Genomic DNA, 20,119 nt, shown 5'->3' with positions numbered 1-20,119 from the left:
AAGTGTCACTCATAAAGCAAAGATATGGAAAAGGGAAACAGGCCATGGTTGTTCGAATTCCATTAAGTTCTAGGATTGATTCTTAAAGTGTCTAGTCATTCTTCAAAAATAGCGTTATTTACTAGATGTCTCACAAAACTCATCTCACAGTTCTCACTTGGACGTTTAAGGGATGACAATGGTAAAAAAAATACAATATAACCATGCAAAGTCTACATGTTAACCTCCTAAGTTGAACATGCAACATTTTCTAACCATCCCACTTTAGGATTTCTAACTACAGCTTAAAAACCCAATGAACAAATGGAAGTTTCCCTCTGTACATGGCTTTTATTATTTACATAATACAATATAGCATCAATGCTGAATAGCATGATTATGTGCAATACATAAATATGACCTATCTGTACACATCTGCAGATCTAACTCAGAACTAAGGTACATAAAATTGAAAGCAAAACTGAATGCTTAATAAAAGTAAAAACTAGGACCAAACACTGCAGTAAATTAGAAAGTAGTGCCTCGTGTACATACTTAACTATTTACAGATGAAAACAGGCATACCACAACACTAATCTAACTATACTCATTTATATATAAAAAACACAAGTTTCATACATCACAAAAAACCTTCCATTATAACACAGAAGTGATATTACCAGACAAGCATCAGTGAAGTATACTGCCTCTTCTAGTTGTTATTGTACAATGCTGTAGATAATGCAGCCCATGCAATACACCCAAGAACACTAGAGTCCTACACCCAAGTACAATATGATAAAGCAGCCCTCTGCAAGTGGTGCTGGATACCACTAAGAAGTCTACTGCAGCCATGTTGGTTATGATTTTCCATGCAGAAGGGTACAGTTACATTAAGAACTGAAGTCTTTTAAAAAAGCTTTAAACATTCTCTCTTGAACCAAAACATTCAACAAAGGATGCACATGAAAAATTAACTGTTCAGATACCTTTGCAACTTAAAATTCAGATGCATGTTATTCAATAGAGCTGCTGTATATGAAAACCAAACAGTTTTAACTTCTTCTTGTAAACAAATTAATCCTAGTGCAGTTCTGTGCTACACATTTCAGCAATGAGTAATGCAGACATCTTCTCGTGCAAGTCAGCACAATAAGCTTCAAAGACAGCTCAAGACCCTGTTGGCTTGCTTTTACTCATAATCAGTAGAGATGTTTACCTTTTACAGAATGTCTTATTTAGCAGCTCTTAGACCAATTAACCAGACTTACATATGGCACCAAATAGTAGTTTCACGAAAAGGTCTGTTCTCTTTATAGCTTTCTTCCTGCTTCCAAAGAACATGTTGTGGAAATTAACAGGGTGAAGTTTAAGTATGGTAGAAGTAGACTGCCAGTCCTTTTCTGGTGTACCACTTTAAAAAAAATACAGGCACATAGCACTAGCCAAAGATTATACCTTGATTACATTCCCCAAAGGCAGATGCTGCAAACATGCAGAGATTTCATGTATTTTGTTTGGCACATGGGAACTAAATTTTCTCCCTAATAGCTGTGTATTTCAATTTGCTGTGCAGATTTTCATCAAATTTTATTCAGGGGAGGGCATATACATTTTGTAGGGCTGTATCTATCCAATTCTGCCTGTAACAAACACCCAAACATCCTAAAGTATCAATTGTAAGACAGACAAGTGTAAAGTAAAACTCTGGAGAACATCAAAGGAAAATGGCCATGCATCTGCTCTTTAATGTTTTCCTACGATATATTAAAATAAAAACAAAGTTTCAGTCTCTTCACAAGTAGTAATTTATATTCTCTGGATTTTTTCAGCCACAACAACTGGATTCTCTTTTCTGATTTTTGCTGCAGCTTCTGCTTTGTAATCATATGGACAGTTGTGCTTGTCAGAGTAACGATGAAGTCCACAAAACAAATTTCCACATCGGCAGTCAAACCCTGTACATACACAAGAGAAGGTAGAGTCACTTGGGAACTTGAAGCAATTAAAAAGAAAGAAAAAAAGGCTTATTCATATAGAAAAAGAACCAGGTTTTCATGGCACTTTGCAGCATGAAAGACAGAGTCTGTCAATTTAAATTATGAAAATGCTTTTCAACTTGGCTTTGACATGGGGAGCAATTCAAGTAACCATCCTCTTATGAACTCCTGTAGATATGCAATTACATAGGCTCTGGAGTCAGGCTGACTTGGATTCAAATCCTGGTCCCACCATGTTTGTTAACTGGGTAATGTTTCCTCAAATAATAACTAGGGAAAAAATGACAGAACTTCAGAATGTATTTTAAAAACCTGAGATTCAAGAAGTGCCTAGAACATTTTGAGCCTGGCTCAAAGTGCTGACTGATTATGATTGGTTCAGCTACTGTTTCCCAAGAGAACAAAGGGAAAAATTAAAAGGGAAGAGTTTTTATCAATCCAATAAAGGAAAGTAATTCACAAGGCCTCAAGTTAATAAAGGGTTTCATATGATCAGAGACAAAGGGCAATCAAATCCAACTTCTCCCCACTATCCTCCTTTCTAGTCCATGCTAGGAACTTTCTACTCCTGAGATTTGGGCATTGTTTTTTTTTGTTTAAGACCAACCCATCCCTTAATGAGTGACCAGGAGCTCTTTGTTAAATTCTAGCAGTAAAATACATGTTGTCTTATTATGTTCTGTAATACCTGTAAGTCCGACTTTCTTTCTGCACATGAAACATCTGTTCTTCTTTGGTTTGGGCAACTCGGGAGTTTTTTCTTCACTTTGAGAAGTACTGGGCTGAGAAACTGATGGACTGGGCTGAGTGACAACTGAAAAACGAAGGGTAAAAATTAGCAGTTTGTTAGGAGTTCACTAGCTGATAATTATTTAAGTCTAAAAATGAAAACATTTAGAGAAACAGTAAGATTCTTAGTGAAAACATTGAAAACAAGAAGCCTTTCTCAAAAAACATATACTTTAAATAGAATTTTCAACTTTACTATCAGAATTTTTTTCAAATCTTCAAATTCTTGCCAATAAACACACTACTACTTGTGCTTCTCTAAATTTTATGAAATTACTCCACTCAAATTCCTTTAAACTTAGTCTTAACAGCTAGTACTGGGAAACAAAACCCTAAGTTTTAAAGACCAGGGAGATGTTGGTCATATGCTGTTTTTCCATATTGTAATTGCCTAAATGTAAACTTCTTAATTAGGGCAGTTCAAATTCATTACTACTTGGTAAATAAGGCTGACAACTTCTGAGGTACTTGTCTATAAAAGTCATTTTGGCTTTATACTGATAGACAAAAGAAGGAATGTACAGATAAAACCAGCAAATTTTGACAACACCTAAATCATTAATTCCTAATTTAATATCCCCAAATTTCACAATTATTTTACCATTTCAACAAGTGCTTTTATATTGTCATATGTAGAAAAATGTAAGACTTAAAAAAAACTTCCTTCTAAAGGACAGCAAACAGTGAGAACTTGCGAAATTTTAATTTTAGACTATTAGGGATTCCACAGGCAAAACAAGAATTTTTAAAGCATAGTTTTTATTTACTCTGTGATACTTATGATCTACTTTTAAAAGCCTGTCTCTCTACCCAAAAGGCTTAAAGTTTTAGTTCACACATGACCAATAGAATTTGATTAAAAATTACAGATTACTGCATTAAAGAAAGCCCTTATTACCACTATTTAAAAGACATCAAATTTATTTTATAAAATTCAACTATAAAAGTACTGTAAATCCTTAAGTTTTAACATTAATCCAACCCTAAGAATAGCAAATTAATGTATGCAATGCTAAAATTACTGCCAACAGGCCAGCACGAATGCTATTTAGCATAAATCCAAGCTCTAGAGTAAGCTAACTGGTTTAATAACCTGCTCTAAAATTCTCCCCAAACTTATATTACCATTTGCATTAGTAATATATTCAGTGAGATTAATAGCCTAGTAGTAGGATAAAATAATATTATCCCAACTACTTTACTTATTCCTAATTCTACTATGATAACCTTAATTTTTCCTGATGGTATAAGGTTAAATAATCATCTATGGGATAGTTTGGAGGTGGTAAAGAGGGGTGACAGCCATTTCCTTGGCTATACATGAAAACTGAACAATGGTTCTTAAGGCATAAGGAAAGTACAGGGGTTAAGAAGAGAAAAAAATGATACAGAAAAGGCAAAGAACAATGAACCACAGAATGCCTACTAGGAAATAATAAATGCAGAGACTAGCTGCAGATCTAACCCCAAAGAGTACTGTTTCAAAATCAGGGAAATTTTGTGTTTAAAGATCCAAATAGGACAATTTGATGGAACTCATTTCAAAATACCAAATACGGACTCATTTGTCCAACGTAAGAATTTGTACCATAACTTTATAAATAAAGATCGACGTAGTCACATAAACTTGGCCATATGATGTTAGCAAAAAAAACAAGTGTCCAAAGCAGATGACATACCACTGACACTATTTCCTCACAATAAGGATTTTTTTCCTTGTGAACTTGTTGTTATTGGAATACAGGGGGTGAGGTGGGGTGGAAATGTCACCATGGGTTATGCCCAGCCAGGGAAACGTCCAGTCTAATCTTCCTGGGATCGTTTTTGCAACTTTTCTTTTCTTTTTTTTTTTTTTGAGATGCTCTTGCTGCCAGTGGCCTCTTCAGGTCCACTGCTGAGTGGTTCGTCCTTAGAAGAGAATTTCCTTTTTCTTGGGGACATTCCTATTTCCTGCCTCCTCAGGGTCACTACCTGGCTCTTTGGGGATCCTCACAATGAAGTTTCATACTGTTTTCAGTTAACGTGGTGCCAGGAAATAATCAGTCAAATAAACTACGTATACTCTAGCGTATGTAGACACCCATCTAGGGCCTAGCAGAGGTAATCCAAAAGAGTCAATCTTTTGGCAACTTTGGAGCACTAGCGACTTCCATAGCACTACGGTTGTGCTATGCAGAAGTTGAATTATAACTCAGTCACTATCTAATGAAAACCAAGTGCCTTTCCTGAGTTTTAAGCTCCCACAAAAATGTAAGAATCCTATCCTTCAACTTAAAAGTTTAAGTGTTAATATATCTTTTTGCTTGAATATTTTCTATAATATCGATGATAAAGACTAAACAGTTATTGCTTTTGATTTACATAATTTCTTCTGTGTTTATGAATGGTATCTTCTCTAAGGATTTAGGTAACTTTAAAACAGAACAGTAGGCTGCTCACCTCTGGAGCATGTCCACACTCCCTCCTTGAGTGTGTACTTTGCTTTATTAAACTATTCTTTGCTTGTAAAAATGAACAACAACAAAAAAACCCCCCACAGTAAACTACCTCTTACGTTCATTAAATTCTTAGCAGATCCAGTCTCCAGATTACAAACTGCTGATTTGTGTATGTAAGAGTAAGGGACGTGGGGAGAGCAGTAAGAAGAGAGTAAAGAGTGACTAACATTTCAAGGTACTTTAAAGATGATGGTTCTTGCCCGGCCTGTATTAAAGCTCTCTCCCCTCTGTGGTTGTTAAATGGGAAGGGAAGAATTCCCCCACCAACCCTTTCTTACACTACCAGATACAGAACTGAACTAGTATTAAGCAAAAAGCATACCTGGCTCTGATACCTCTGTTTTCGGGGCTGTTATTTTGTCCTCTCTTGAAATGCTCATTTCTGTCATTTGCTGAGTTACAGGCAAGGCAGCCACAGGCACATTTCTATTTGAGTTCAAGCAAACATTTTTCAAGATGTTAAGGGTACTTTCTTTGCATTATAATAAGTTGTCAGTTCAACTTTATATTATGTATTATTTCCAATGATTAGTGAGCTAAATAACTTAAAATTTTTAAAGAATATTGGATGCCCATCACCAGCACAAATGGTTGAGAATAAAGGAAACAATTTGGTAAATGGCTCATCAACTCAAGGCTGCACATCTGTATAGGTTACAATGTTCTATGTAGCCAACTAGAATTTTCAGCTGTGCCTGTACTAATGTTTAAGGGCAAAAGGGGCAGCTTTGCCAAAATGCCATGTATGGCACTACAATCTGGTCTGCAGACTCTCTAAAATCCCTAAACCTCAATTACAAGGAGTAATAGCACAGCATTGTCACACAGCATCCTTGAAGGTGTTAGAGTGCACTGTAATACACATTACTCAATGACCTGTAAGACCATGTATTAAAGTACACTGGAACCCTGAACTGAGCAACCCATACAGAGCCAAAGGCATCTGACACCAACATCATAATGTAACATCCTTACTACATATTAACATTCATTCATTATGGTGCTACAGATGGCACAGGTATCTTTATTTTCTCATTATCATAAAAACCCTGAAACGTTCGATCTTACCTTGATTTTTCAGATGTGCTGCCAGAAGCACCTTCACAGTTGTTTAAATTGGTGTCTGCTCTTTGTACAGATGCAGAATCTGAGGTAGGACTGTTGGAACCACTAGCTGTCCCTATTTAAAAAAAGGATTTGTAAGAAACAGCAACACTAAAAACAATTCAGTATCAATACATCAAGGCATTTAATAGTAGTAACAAGTACTTGCATTAGGTTAGTGATTTGAGCACTTTCAATGTGCTACAGAATCCTACACTTGAGTATCCAAACAGAACTGTATATGAAGAAGTCATATCCAGTGAACGTTAAGTACGAAACAAAACCTCAAAAAGGAAAATGAAAAAGGTAGAAGATGCTTGTAGCTAGTCATTCATTCCTGATGTAGTCATGCCAAGTACTCGGCCTGTTGCTTTAATTTCAAGCTTTCCTCAGGTTTTCTTTCCTTGGGCTTTCAGCAATGATTCTCAGTCTTAGGCCCCAATTCTTAGTTCTCTATTTTCTGTCCACCCATTTTTCAAGTAGGTTTTCCCTTGGAAACTTACCCATTGGGCTCATTCTGCCACTATTCTGCTGCCTCTGAAGATGTTCTTTGTAGCAAACAGAACACATTCCATTTGTCCTAGGATTCCCATAAAAGCCACATCCTGTACTACACAGCATGGGCCCTGGGGTCTGGTTAGTCTCCTGAGCCATATTTTTCTGCTATAAACAAAACAAACACATTTTTACAAAACTAGCATGTAACCAAAATAAATTCACTGAATTTATATGATAGTCACCAGTGTACCTTTGTTATTTTAAAACACCAAGACTGTTTCTAACAAAGGCCCAAACAGTGTTAATCATTAAAATAGAGTAAGCCAAGAAAACTGTTTTGTTGCCTTTATAAAACAAAGGCCACAAAAGGCATTGTGTTTTAGCTTGATAAATAACTATAATATAATGACTTTACATTCTTTAGGACAAAAATTTCTATCATTAAAGTATATTATTTTACCTGTCAATGTGGTCTTTGTTTCAATTTCTAAAAAGGTCACTCTGCAGGGTATCAGAACTTTGTTTAAATCATTTTGGACAATTGGTATCTTTAAGTCACTCTACTCTGTTGCACTATAGGCAGACCATGTTAAATTACATTTTTACTTCATGGGTTACAAACTAATATTAAACATTCTGCAAATGGAAAATAACCTCATAATTACAATTACTGACTACTGATATTTACTAGTGTTTCTTTAAACTGGCTATATACTGGATGAAGCTCTAAAGCGTTCTTGAACAACCGAACATATCTCGATTCTACAAGTAATCCAATGATTCTGCTCTGGGGCAGATCATCTGTACTTTTAAAATGTTACAACACCCTTACAGAAGACTGAAGAGCTGGTAGATTATCTAGTGTTTCCTGTTCCGTTGGTACCAACAAGTGAAGTTGTTCAGGAATTTAGGGGTCAGCTGCTTATGAAATTGCTTTCCTGTTGTACATTTGAGGTGTGAAATCTGGGTACTAGTACTTTCAAGAAAGTGCCTAGAAACGGACTGCACAAATTATCACCTCGAGTGTGTCTCAGCCAAGGCCCTATTAGAACTTTTAACAAGCACTTGCGTTCCTCATACCAGAAACTAAGGAAACCTTTCCAAGATCAATTTCAATATAGCAAAGTAAATCAATATAAATATACAACCTTCAGTAATGGTTAATATTTAATGCTAGGTTAACAAAGAACTTCATATAGTAAGCATATCCTTGCTTTTCAGAAGTCTTGTTAAAATTAGCACATATAGTAATGATTTGCTAAATTTAGCAAGTTTTATTCTGAGTTAAAGAGAAAATACATATTTAAGCAAGAGACAGCTGTGAAGGGTTTCCATGTCACATTAAAATATGGATGAATGTATAATAAGCATATTTTAGAGAGCATTTTATCAAAGGGAGATTATATGCCATAACTTGTCACTGTCATTACATGCCCCTTAATGTTGACAATGGAGGCTACTTATGATTTATTAAATTATGAACATTTCAAATAAGTGCAGGAAGGTACTTCAAGCTAGAGCTTGCCATCTCCTAGAATTTCATATGGGTTCTTTAGAATACACACTCCAAAATACATACTGTAGTAGATGTTTTAACAAGTGTTAGTACTTCTTACCCCAAACTGTGATAAGGTGGGAAGAATACTACACCCAATTTTGACTTGGCCAGAATCCTGACCATTAATCTTCCCTTAAAAAAATTTTTTTTTCCAGACCAAACAGACATCACAGTTCAAGCCAATTAAGTTTCTTTGGAGAGTGACCAAGATCCAGTTTGCTGACACTGTCTCTTTAAATAGTAAGTGGAATTCAGCTGACTCATTTTGGAGCACAGTAGTGTAAAGATTTCAACATCATTTACTAAATTTATTAATAAACACTTTCAGCTAATTTTAAAAAATTGAATGTAATATGTATAAAAAATGCTCCAAATAATAAATTACGCTTATTTGCATGCCCACCATGCAAACTGTCAATTTTTGCTGTTCAAATAGTTGGGCTATTCCTAGAAGCTAGTTTAAGGATTATGCTAGCTCACACTTTCTGTAGTAACTTTCAGTGTCACCTGACAGTGGTGTTAAATGCAAACTGGCTTAAGTTTAATAGTCTACTCACATTAACATTAATCAGATTCTTAAGACCTTTTGCTCTATATTAGATGGGGAGGAGGATCTCATCCAACAATTTCACCCACTTTGAAATGCAGCAAAGTATTCCAACCTTTCCTTTTTCAGAAAACACATCTACTTCCAATTCACTATAAATAGTTTCCAAATCTGAGACACAAGGACATTAGTCTTCTACATGGTTTCCCATCTTATATTTTCCCTCTAGAAAGCCAGCTTTTAAATGCCATCACATGTGCACAGCTTGCCTTAATATTTCTCAGAAAGCTTAGATCACATGGGCGGGCGCTTCAGCCTGTCACAAGGCTGCAATGTGACAGGCTGAGCTGGATGGAGGCTCTCACATAAAGCCTAGTCAAAAGGGGCCTCTGAAATCAGCTTCTATTTATATCTCAGAGCCTGCCGACTCCTACACAACCCCAAGAAGGATGCCGCGTTCATATATCTAATATAATAAGGAAGCAAAACAAAAAAAGATGCCACGAAGGGTACTACAAGTTTTTTTCTAATGTGGGGGCGGGGGTGCTAGAGAATAAACTCAAATTCAATTTAGAAGACGCAAGCATCATTAATCACTCATAAAGCCAAAACGGTCAGGGTTGTTTATAAAAACCAAGTACAGCAAAGAGCATCAAGCAAAGAATTCTCATGTTCAGCAGTTGGGGGGTGTTAACCATTAGTTATCTTCCTCTACTTGGCAGTATTTCAGAAAAATATAGGAACATCACTATATAGTACCTAAAGTTGTTAGATAGCTACTTGAGCATTCATGTATTCAGTCTACCAGATATCGCTGAAAGGTGTATTTTTTTGGTTTGTGGCTTCCCCTAATTCATAGCTTAAAAAAACAACCCCTCAACCTGGGTATTTAACTGAAAACTTCTCCAGTTACAACTATGAATAGGAAAAGGCTTTTACACCTATTAAGTTTAATGTTAATTCTTTCAGGTGCACATGTTTAAAGACGTTAAAAATGTCCAATCACCTGGAGTTGAGACCTAAGTTCTAGCCTCTAATCTACCTCTAAACCAGTGACCTTGGGCAAGTCCTTACCCTCCAGACCTCAGTTCGCTTTTTGCCAAATGGGAGATTAGTGCGATTTTTTTAAAGCCTTCCAGGCTTCATATCGGGCCTCAGAGATGGGAGTTAACTACAACAAATTTGTTTGATATTTTCAAGAAAAAGACTTGAAAGATAAAATTGTAATTTTTCATAAATTCACTACTGAACTCCTTTTAAAAAATAAGGAGTAAAATGAAATTCATTTTTTAAAAACAAATCTATAAATTACTTGAAAGCCAGTTTTAAGAACAGGAGCCCAGCGACCTACATACTACTATATCCTTAGACAAGATTCTTAAGAGGCATTCCATTAGTAAAGATAACCTGGGCCTTTCCCAAGACAGATTCACGGAGTCCGTGGAAAGACAGCAGTTGGGGGCTGTTAACCATTAGTTATCTTCCCCTACTTGGCAGTATTCCAGAAAAACATAGGAACATCGTGAAAAAAAATTTCACGTTTACCAGCCTAAAAGCACGAAACAAAGGGGAAGGTACTCCATTTCCTTCATGAAAGGGATCTCGGGAGAGAGATACACCGACGTTGGAAAAACTAAATAAAAACACGACAAGAAGCCTCCCTCACCCATATTCCAGCCGACTTGAGAACAAGTTCGAGTCCCTTGGTCCCTCCTGTCTCCCCCCATGCCCCTCCAAGACAAGGCCTGATTCAGAAAAGCCCGGCAGGGCCTTCTCCAAAAACCACTGAGTCATGCAGAACGGTAGCTCCGCAGGCCGGGTCCGCCCCTCACCCAGACGCCCCGCGTCGACCCCCGACCCTGAAGGGCTTCTCCGAGGAGGAGAGCTGGGGGGTGCGGGAAGCAGGGGGTGCGGGAAGCAGGGGGCCAGGGGGCGCGGCAGCCTCCACTGCCTCTTTGTTCCGCGGTCGGGCTACCCATGCAGGGCGCCGCCGCCGCCACGACAGGCGGAAGGCCTTGAGCCCGAAGCCCCGGAAGCCGCACAGAGGACATTGTTCCCGCGACCCTGCGTGTGTGAGCGAGCCGGGGCGCAGGGAGCCGGACGACGGCAAGATGACGCCTCCGTCTTTGTGCTTCCTGAGCTGGCAAACAGGCTCCCCTCCCCCGGCCCGCTAGGGCTTCGCCGGAGGCCGAGGCGTCCGGACCCTCCACCTCACACCCACCGGCCCAGCTCGAGTAGCAGGGTGCCCTCCCCCCAGCTCCACACCACTCACCCTGCGGGGGCAGCAGTGGAGGAGCCGGGCTCGCGCGCGACGCCGGCGCAGTGGGGACCGGGCCCAGGCTTCCGCGATAAGCGAACCGGGAGCTCTGGCGCCGCCGCCGCGGGCCGGGAGCGGGTCGGAGCCGCAGGCGGAGGGGTCTCTGCGCCGCCGCGGGGTCCTCCTTTGTTCCTGACGCAGCACCGACCGTGGCCGGGACACGCCGGAGCTCGGGAAGTGGGAGGAGGGAAGCGAGGGGGGAGGTGGAGGGAGGACCGGGGGCCGCGGCAGCTAACGCTGCTCCCGGCGCTCGCCCGTCGTCACCTCACGCCTCCACCGGCGGCAGGTTGGGACGACTCCGAGGCGAAAGGGGGGAGAGCAGGGAGGCCTGGGCTCCGTGAAGGCCCGCTGATGGCGCCCTCTGTCTCCTCGGCTACCGCCCGGGAAGCTCCGCGGCTCCCAACAGCGAGTGAGCCCCAACGGAAGACGTAGACAAGTCCACGATCCGGCCAACTGACGCTCTCTCCGTCCGGCGCTCGGGCGAAGAGGGAAAGAGGGAGGGAAGGGGCGGGGTCTGTGCGTCAGCGAAAACCCCGACGCCGGCGGCGGCGGGGCGCGCGGTGACGTGGCGCGCCGACGTCCCGCCCCCGCCCAGTCACCGGGCCAGGAGGCGGGGCTGAGCCTTACCAAACTGCTGTTGCCCGGCGCCCCAGAGGCTCGGCGACCCGCCCCAGGGTGGAGCTGGAAAGAGCAAGTGCTGTGGAGGATTTATTTCTATTTTTAACCCGATTGTCCGCCCTCAGCCTCCCTCCTTCCGATTTTCTCACTCAAGCCCGCTTCTCGCCATCTGAGTTCTCACGCTTTGTCTCGAGCCCTAGGCAGACATTTCCCTTTCCTCCTTACACCCCAACCCTCTTTAGTTAGAAGGATTCGCCTTGGGAAAAGAAAAATAAATGCTTTATACCTTATGGGTCTTCTCGCCTTATTTTGAAGCCTCCCCTGCCCCTTTCTCTCCCACCTTTCCGTTCTAAAGTCCAGCCTAAGAATTGCCCCGACGCCTCCGGGAAGGAGCGGTGCAGGTGGCGCTCGCTCCCTCCCCCAGGTCAAGGGTGGCTGTGCAGAGTCAGGAAACGCTAGGTCGACTGGCTGCCAGTCCTTGGCCTCGGCGTCACTGTTCTGAACAAACTGTTTTGGCCAGCCTGTAAAATCCCTGGAAATTCACTATTCCAGCAAAGCGTAGTGAACTGGGAAAGCACCAAATGTTCTCCTCAAGAAATGGAGTTAAGGGACAAACAAGCTAGACCTGAGGCAGAGATCTGGAAGGAGGAGACATTGCAGGAGAAAAAGTTCAACAGGGGGATGTTTTGGACGATTCAGAAATGAGGCTCAGAACACGGCTAGTTTGGAAGGGTGAATTAACTCAAAACACCGGGAACCTTTTCAAAGCGTCAACAAAAAACTGCTTCCTTTCAGCTGAGCTTTCCAAGTGATTCTAGTTCAACTCAATAAAGCTACTAAGAACAGAAGGGACTTACGAAATTTTCTAGCAAAATAAAGGCCTAAAGAGTAAATGGAAATCATGTTTAGATTTTGTCAGCCACCATTAGAATGGAGTGAGAAGTCCCTTCAGTGTTTTTCAAACTTAATAAATCAGAAAAATCACCTGGGGTGATTATTTAAAAGATGCCTACCCCTCTCCTCTGGAGGTCCTTTGGTCGGTTCGGGGTGGAGCTCAGGAATCTGTAGTTTGAAATAGTTATCCAGGTGATTCTTTATAATTTTGTATATTTGGGGGAACGCCCTATGGCAAAATTTCAAAACCAAACAATTCTCTGCTGCAGTGTGGATGAAATGAGAGTTCCTGTGGCCAGGATTCTCACCCGGCCCTGATTGACTAGCTCACTCCACACCTGTGGGCAATACATGGCTATTGACTCTATAAAAAAGAGCTCTGCCCAGTGCTCTGCGCGACATGGTGGCAGGGCTGCAAGGCTGCAGGAGAGCAGAGCAGAGCCTGGAGTGTTGTTAGCGCCAAGGACAGAGGCCTAGAGGATGGCTGTGCAGGACGACTGTGCAGAGAGGTCCAGAGGACAGCTGTGCGGACAGAGGGAGGCAGAAGCAGAGACTGGCTTGCTGCATACAGACTCTCTCTGAGTGAATGGGATTCTAGTGACTGACTTGCCACTGTGAGAATAAAGTTGGGTATAACCCTTTCACCCCAAAGAACGTTTTGCTGTCAGTTTCGATGGTCACACTGAATCCATAGCGAACTTGCCCGGGGCTGAAACCCATTGGCAAGATATACAGTGAGCAGAATACCTAGAATATAGCTGCATTCTCTTTCCGATTTAGGATTATTGCTGTGGTCAATGAATATGTTGGAGATATAAGTAGTTTCAGTCACTGGTCCCAGGACCATTGGAATTCATTTCCTTGAATGAGTAGATAAATTAGTAAAAACATAGTAGCTACCATTTACAAGCCAATTTCGTGCTAAGTATTTTGCATTTAGGGTCTCATTTAATCCTCACAGTAATTCACTGATATAGGTACTATTATATCCATTTTTACAGGTAGAGGAGTATGATGAAAGAGGCTTAGTGACTTGCTGGAGGGGCTGAAGGACAGAGAAGCAAATGGCGGTGAGTTCTACCAAGCCCAAAGATAACTCAGAGATTCCCCTTCCCTAGAATTTTAGTTATTAAAAAGTGAAATGGGATAATTCCTGGAGAGATATACTTAAAATAAAACTAAGAGTAATAAGTCAAGCTGATGATTTAATAATGTGTTGATTGCATTATATATGTTATATAGCACCTTCTGATAATTTGTCTTCTCTACCAACAATTTATAATGTTCTCTGGGACTATTTTAACCAAGAATACAGCTGGTATTGAACCTAGTTTTAATAAGGTTCTCTTCCAGCAACTACCTTATTCTCAAAGTGTGGTTCCCAGACCAGATGTGGCAGCATCTTGGGAACTTATTAGAAATACAAATTCTAAGGCTCCCACACCAGACCTGTGGAATCACAAATCTGGGGGTTGGTCCAACGATCTGTGTTTTAACAAGTCTTCACTGTGATTCTGATGCATGCTTGAGTTTTAGAACATTGACTTACCCCTAGCATGCCTTCAGGAGGCCTCTTTTTCAGATCCTCACACCATGTGGAGGGAAAAGGTTAAAAAAAAGGCAAATGTTCTCACAATACTGCTATAACAGGTAAGAGGATATGATTCTAAGGGCCTTTTCTTTTTCTCTTTTTTGGTGTTCAAAATTTTCAATTGGACTCTGAAGACAAATTATAAAATTCAAAATCTATGAAACAATGCTCTTAATATATTATGCAAAAGGGTTGTCACTCTGTGGTCATCAGAGAAGGTTGAAACCAGCCTCTGTAAAATAGATAAATGGAAAGTGGGACATGCTAGAAATGGGGTGTTATAAATTAATTTTTCAAAAATAACTTTTATAGAATTTCACTGAGTGAGACATACCAAGTGACTGGTACTGATCCATTCCTAAGTAGTCTGAAAATAATGCTAGCTCGATTACTTTCTATTCCTTTTTTCCCCATAAAAATGTTTTGCACACTCACTACATTCTTTGTACCCACTGAACTGGTTGCTGGAATATACATTGGTGGGAAAAGTTGATGTTACCCTTGTTTTCATGAGTATTACTGTCATGTTGGGGAGAAAGAGAGTAACAATATTATCATGTATACATATAATTATGAACTTGTAAATATTTGGAAAGAAAGGTATAGAATGCTTTGGGAGCATATAACCAATAACAATAAATACTGAAGATTCACTCACGTCTGAGTTCCACCACCAATCATACCCACTGCCAGTGGAGCCAGGTGTATTTCCTTAAAGTAGGTAACTATAGTAAACTGGCATGTCATGTAAGAAAGTTAGAACAGTTTGTATTCTGCTTAAGAATTCAGAAAGAGTCATTGTAGGTTCTCTTACATTTGTCTTTGTGATCTAGGGATGGGGGAAAAAAGGATCAATGATTGGAGAAGAGCAAATGTAATTAAATTTCTTAAAAAGTAGAAACTGACATCTCTTAAGAATAGCAATAAAAGTTATTAGTCCATTGTAAAATATAAAAGACCTGGAGTTATTTTAGCTTGACATGTAGCTTTACATTATGGAGACAAAAATTGCTTCTATGACATTACTGTAATACCCTGTCATGGGTAACTGCATTTTCTATCTGTGCTTGAGTAGAGCTTGGTGAAGCACAAAGTCTTTGCTGGCATTTTAAAAACTGTCAGTTATCATTTGATGTTCACATCCTCCCTTCCTTTCCTCCCTTTCTTTCCTCAGCCCCCTTCCCAGATCTCAAAGATTAAAGTAAAAAGACTCAATTGTTATTTTTGTTATTTTCAAAATGATTGGTTGAATGGATTACAATATTGTATTTAGAGCAAATTAATTAAAAAATTAAGAATGTAACATGCTATTACTAAAATAATTTCTTCTTTAATAATTAATAATTAAATCATAATTAAAATATCAGTGAATCCAATAATAGATTGGTTTTAGACCCAGCTCAACAAGGGGTTGGCTGAATTTTTTTCCCAAGAAATCAATAAAGGCAGTAGCAATTTAATATTGTGTAGATCTTTTGGTAATTTTAAAACCATACTTATTTTCAATGAAAACAGCTTGATCAAAGAATTTTCAAATAAATGGCATGGATATCTTACCAGATTAGAGAAGACTTTCAGACACAATCCAGATACTGTCAATATAGCTATAAACAATTTTAAAGACTATTTAAGTGAACAAAAGCCTTTATTATTTATGTAAATCAAGAACTCAAGATGAAGGAAGTTGATGAACTAATATGTATATATATTTTGCTGTGGATATCATCCTTTAAGACACAAGGTACTTTGGTCTCAAGAATTTTAAGAAATCTCTGTGACTGAACAAACTAATATGTATTACAAGTAAGTATATAGTTTGAATCTCTGTAGTTAGCTCTGGGATTGGCTCTGAAACACTTTGGAGCTTATCATAACTTGGGCTCATGGATGGTGGGTGGGCCAGAAAGATAGTCAGGAATGGGGTGGTGATTTGGCAAGAGACCAGCAACTGGGATGGTATAAAGCTCTGGCAGTGGGCAATTGCACTAAGGCCCCAGCTGTCAGGCAACAAGATCACAGAAAGCAGGTGGATACTATCAGGGAGGTCAGAATTCAGGTAGAAGACTGGCAAGGGAAAAGTGGGTAGGGTGGCCCCTTATCATAGTAGAATGCAAGTTCTAGGCAGAGAGCCAACACAAGTGCCTTATGTTTGTGCAATGTTTTTCCATTTATGATGTATATTTGAGTGCATTAACTCAATAGATTCTCACAACAGTCCATTGAAGATAGATATTATCATCTCTCCTTCTGTAGAAGAGTTGACTGAGGCTCAGCGCAAAGTCATGTCTCCTGCCAATGTCATATCTAATAAGAGTCAAAGAACTGGGAATTTAAGTCTAGACTTCTGTTCCTTGGTTCAGTGTTCTGTCTCTCCGGAAGTATTTCCCCTTTTATTTACATCGCAGTTGTATTTCTCATTATAATGTGAACCACTATTACACATCTTGTATGTTACTCTTCTCATCCAGAATTGTGACCTTAATAGAAACTCTGATGAGATAGTTTCTTCCTACTTAACAGGCAACTCCTTCTGAGTCTTTTTTGCTGGTTCCAACTTCTCTAGCCAACTTCTAAATATGGCATTGCTAAAGTCCAGGTTCTGAGTACCTTTTGTTCTCCTTTGCGCATACTCTCAGAGTGATTTCACGCACTACTATAGATTTAGATGCTGTCTGAACTCATTGCTTGGCTTACAAATGCCTGATTTATGAATTTTTTATTTTCAAAGATATTTATGTATATTTAAAAATTTTACATATAAACACTTTTTAGTTTAACCCAGGAAACTTTTCTCAAACTAGAAGTATGCTGTGTCATTGGAAGAGAAATTCATAGCTAACCACTACTAGTACTGAGTTGTGAGTAAATGGGAGGGCCTAGAAATGGTGATGAGTTTATATTTATTCCATATGGACCTTGGCACTAGAAGTGGCCAAGATAACATTAGAATCTTAGAATCTCAGAGTAGGTGCTTCAGTTATTGTTATATATCTGATTTAAATTCTTTCTGTACTATGAATTACAACAGCTCTCAATGTGAAACATACAAATATGTAGAGCAAAATCTTACTTTTACTGTGAAATTAAAAGTTATGAAACAAATTGAAGCAGGACAAAGAAAAACATTAGACTTGTTCCATTAGCTGATTGGATAATATAAAATTGGAAAAGAATCAGAGATTCTTTTAGGTCTTAATAACACTATCACTGAAATGTGTTTAACGCTGGGCCTGAATTGAGGATTTCTTGAAGCTTTTGATGCTGGATAGAATGCTGCTTTGAGCATCCTCATTATATAGCAGGAAGTGGCATCTTTGAAGACCTCAAGAAGGCAATTGAAGAGATTGCCCAGGAACAAAAGAATAGGTAGAGTTCAGTGGACATCACAGAAGGTTTCAGAGATTTAAGAAGAATATAGTCTTAGAGTAAGGGCTAGACTGCAACTGTAGACTGAATCATTAGTAACAACACAGAGGAACTTCAGAAGAAATTCAGCATCCATCATTATCATTATCTTGAAGGAGGTTGATCTCCTGGGGAAACAATTTCCCAGAAATCATTGTTCTCTTGGGTAATTCATTGACTATAAAAGGGTGATACAAATCAGTCTCCCCAGTTTTCCAAAGTTCAGAGAAAAGAAGATTGCTTTATGTTGCCTGTGTAGACCTGAAGGTCACCTGGTACAATGGTTCATTGTAGAAAGAGGTGCTGATACTCCAGGTGCACTTGTGGCTTCTCTTCTAGTCCAGTTCTTTCTTTCAGAAAGACTTCTCTTCTCCCACCATTTTCTAGCTAAGAGGTGAAGAAGCAGGTGCTTTTTAAAGCAGCCTTCAAGAGGGAAAGATGAAATAAAGGATTCCTGCAATAGAAGTTAGACCCAGATGACTTCTCTGGCCCTTGGCAATGATACGATCCCGTACTTTCTTTGAGTGTGTGTTTGAATGTGTAAATGCTGTTCATTAAATGTTTTAAAAGTTTTATTCATTTGTAATCACTTGACTTTATAGTTAAGGTAGAATTTTTAAAGAGGGTAAAAAGCCAGAAATGCATAATAAATGAATTTAAAAAATGAAAACCAACACAGCAATATAACTGCATAGGGATTAAAGGAACCACATAAATTGCAAGCAAATACTATTTGGTATTTTTTTGTGCTTACCTTGTGCTTTTACATATTTTATCTTTATCCTTACAGTTTTAGCACTCACTCCAAGTCCAGTGTCTCAGTCAGCCTCTCAGTCCTGAGCCATCCTAGATGGCTAGTCACTCTATTCCAAGTGTTTGATTTGAGGAAATGTGGGGGAGGGCATACCTGGCGCAGGTGGGTGGTAGCTCCATCTCATGGTGATCAAGGAGTTTGGCAGGACCTTCATTGCTTCATTGTGAGCTATTGGCAGTGAACTTCATTATGAACTATGTTTTCATAAACCCAGCTACATAAATGGTAAGGTTAAGGTTGTTGAGTTTCCCTCCCCACAGGGTCATTGGAGTACCCCTGTGAGAGGAAAAGGCTTACCTAGGGCTGCAATATATCAGAGCACAAAGAATGCTAAAGAGGGAGCAAACTACACAAACTCCTTGACAACGAAAGTTCCTGTTCTTTTTGAGTTCTAATGTCAGGCAATTTAAATGCATTGTCCTACCTCTACTCATAATAGACTACAAAATATCCTGCTTTTCCTTGTTTCACTTGAAGTCAATAGTCCAAGCTACTACACTATCATGCTGCACAGATTTAGGACCTTTTTTTCATGTGTGTCTGGAATTAACCTCATTATAACAAAGATGAAATGCCCCTTTAAGAAAAAATTTAAGAAATCAACATTGCATTTTTTTTCTTGAACAGTCTGACAATCTTGATATATATTTAGAGCTGCAAATAGAACGACTTTTTTTGTTGTTGTTAACTCAGTCACAAATTGTAATGGGGATCAGAAAACCAGGAATCAGTTGTTTCTTGGCAACTGGTGGGTGCCAGGAGAGGGAATGATGGGGACTGTGGCTGTCTTTATGAAAAGAAACACAAGACATAGGCCTATTTGGTAAGATTTTATTTTATAAAGCCTGCCATAAAAACTACCTCATTTGAAAATTGTTCTACCAAAGAAATTATGCTAAAAATAGCCTGTTCCCAGAAATACAAATAGAAGAGTAAACCAATTTTCACCTCATAATACAAGTTTGGCTTGGGAATTGTGCTTAACACAGCAATAAGTGGCTGAGTGAGTGACATCGTTGACCAAAACTACACTGGACAGAGGTGCTGTGAAGCTCAATGAAGCTCAGGGCTATCCAGCAAGACCATTGATTTTGCAACAATTTCTTTTCTGACTGAAAACAGAAAGTGGTTTTCATGTGCTAGGGCATCTAATCTGTTAACAGTGGTTCATCCTTCACCAGTCATCATTTTCCTTGGAACATGCCGTACTATGTAATCTGAACAGTAAGAATACCAGAAACTGACTTTGAGGATGTGGTGAGAGATACGACCCTGAAAGCACTGGGAGTGCTTTGTTACCGAGGAAGGGGTCCCTGGGGAGGGAGGTGAGGTGTTCTGAACTCTAGTTAGACAAACACCTTAGAAAATTTGCCACCTCAGTCTTTCTAAAGGAAGAACTAAGAAGTGAGATATGCTCCTAAATGCACTCTTTTTACTAAAACAAGGGACTTTCTGATTCTTTCCAACATATTTACTAAATAGCTTCTCTATGACTCTGAAGCTGGTC

At 39.5% G+C, this 20,119-nt stretch overlaps 1 protein-coding gene and 1 long non-coding RNA gene across 4 annotated transcripts; one reads left to right on the top strand and one right to left on the bottom strand.

Moving 5' to 3' along the window:
• Positions 1–310: 310 nt before the first annotated feature.
• On the bottom strand, positions 311–11,771 carry ZFAND5 (zinc finger AN1-type containing 5). 2 transcript variants are annotated; one of them, XM_036893409.2, is made up of 6 exons: positions 11,246–11,771; positions 6,874–7,030; positions 6,335–6,446; positions 5,589–5,692; positions 2,668–2,793; positions 311–1,937 (listed from the first exon to the last, which is right to left on the bottom strand). In XM_036893409.2, the coding sequence occupies exons 2-6, from the start codon at positions 7,022–7,024 to the stop codon at positions 1,789–1,791; spliced, it is 642 nt and encodes a 213-aa protein (XP_036749304.1). In that variant the 5' UTR covers positions 7,025–7,030; positions 11,246–11,771; the 3' UTR covers positions 311–1,788. The 2 variants fall into 2 exon arrangements, with proteins under 2 accessions (XP_036749304.1, XP_036749303.1); XM_036893408.2 differs by having other exon boundaries at positions 6,874–7,033; positions 11,246–11,770.
• A 1,053-nt stretch (positions 11,772–12,824) lies between these two features.
• LOC118916466 (uncharacterized) lies at positions 12,825–18,755 on the top strand. Of its 2 annotated transcripts, none has more exons than XR_005026392.2 (4): positions 12,825–13,416; positions 13,804–13,872; positions 17,195–17,251; positions 18,186–18,755. It is a non-coding gene; the product is annotated as an uncharacterized LOC118916466 (long non-coding RNA). The 2 variants fall into 2 exon arrangements; XR_005026391.2 differs by having other exon boundaries at positions 12,825–13,427.
• The last annotated feature ends 1,364 nt before the right edge of the window (positions 18,756–20,119 follow it).

The sequence above is a fragment of the Manis pentadactyla genome, chromosome 3 (assembly GCF_030020395.1).
Source record: "Manis pentadactyla isolate mManPen7 chromosome 3, mManPen7.hap1, whole genome shotgun sequence".
NCBI lineage: Eukaryota > Metazoa > Chordata > Mammalia > Pholidota > Manidae > Manis > Manis pentadactyla.
Note: the sequence above shows the minus strand (reverse complement) of the source record. Positions and strands in the feature narration are given on the sequence as shown.

Bases quoted from the DNA above. Each gene is read 5' to 3' on its own strand.
- ZFAND5 (XM_036893409.2), bottom strand. From the start codon at position 7,024: ATGGCTCAGGAGACTAACCAGACCCCAGGGCCCATGCTGTGTAGTACA. The intron at 5,693-6,334 runs GTAAGATCGAAC...GAACTCAAATAG, and splicing joins AGCACATCTGAAAAATCAAG to AAATGTGCCTGTGGCTGCCT. The intron at 1,938-2,667 runs GTATTACAGAAC...GTGTATGTACAG, and splicing joins AAAGAAAGTCGGACTTACAG to GGTTTGACTGCCGATGTGGA.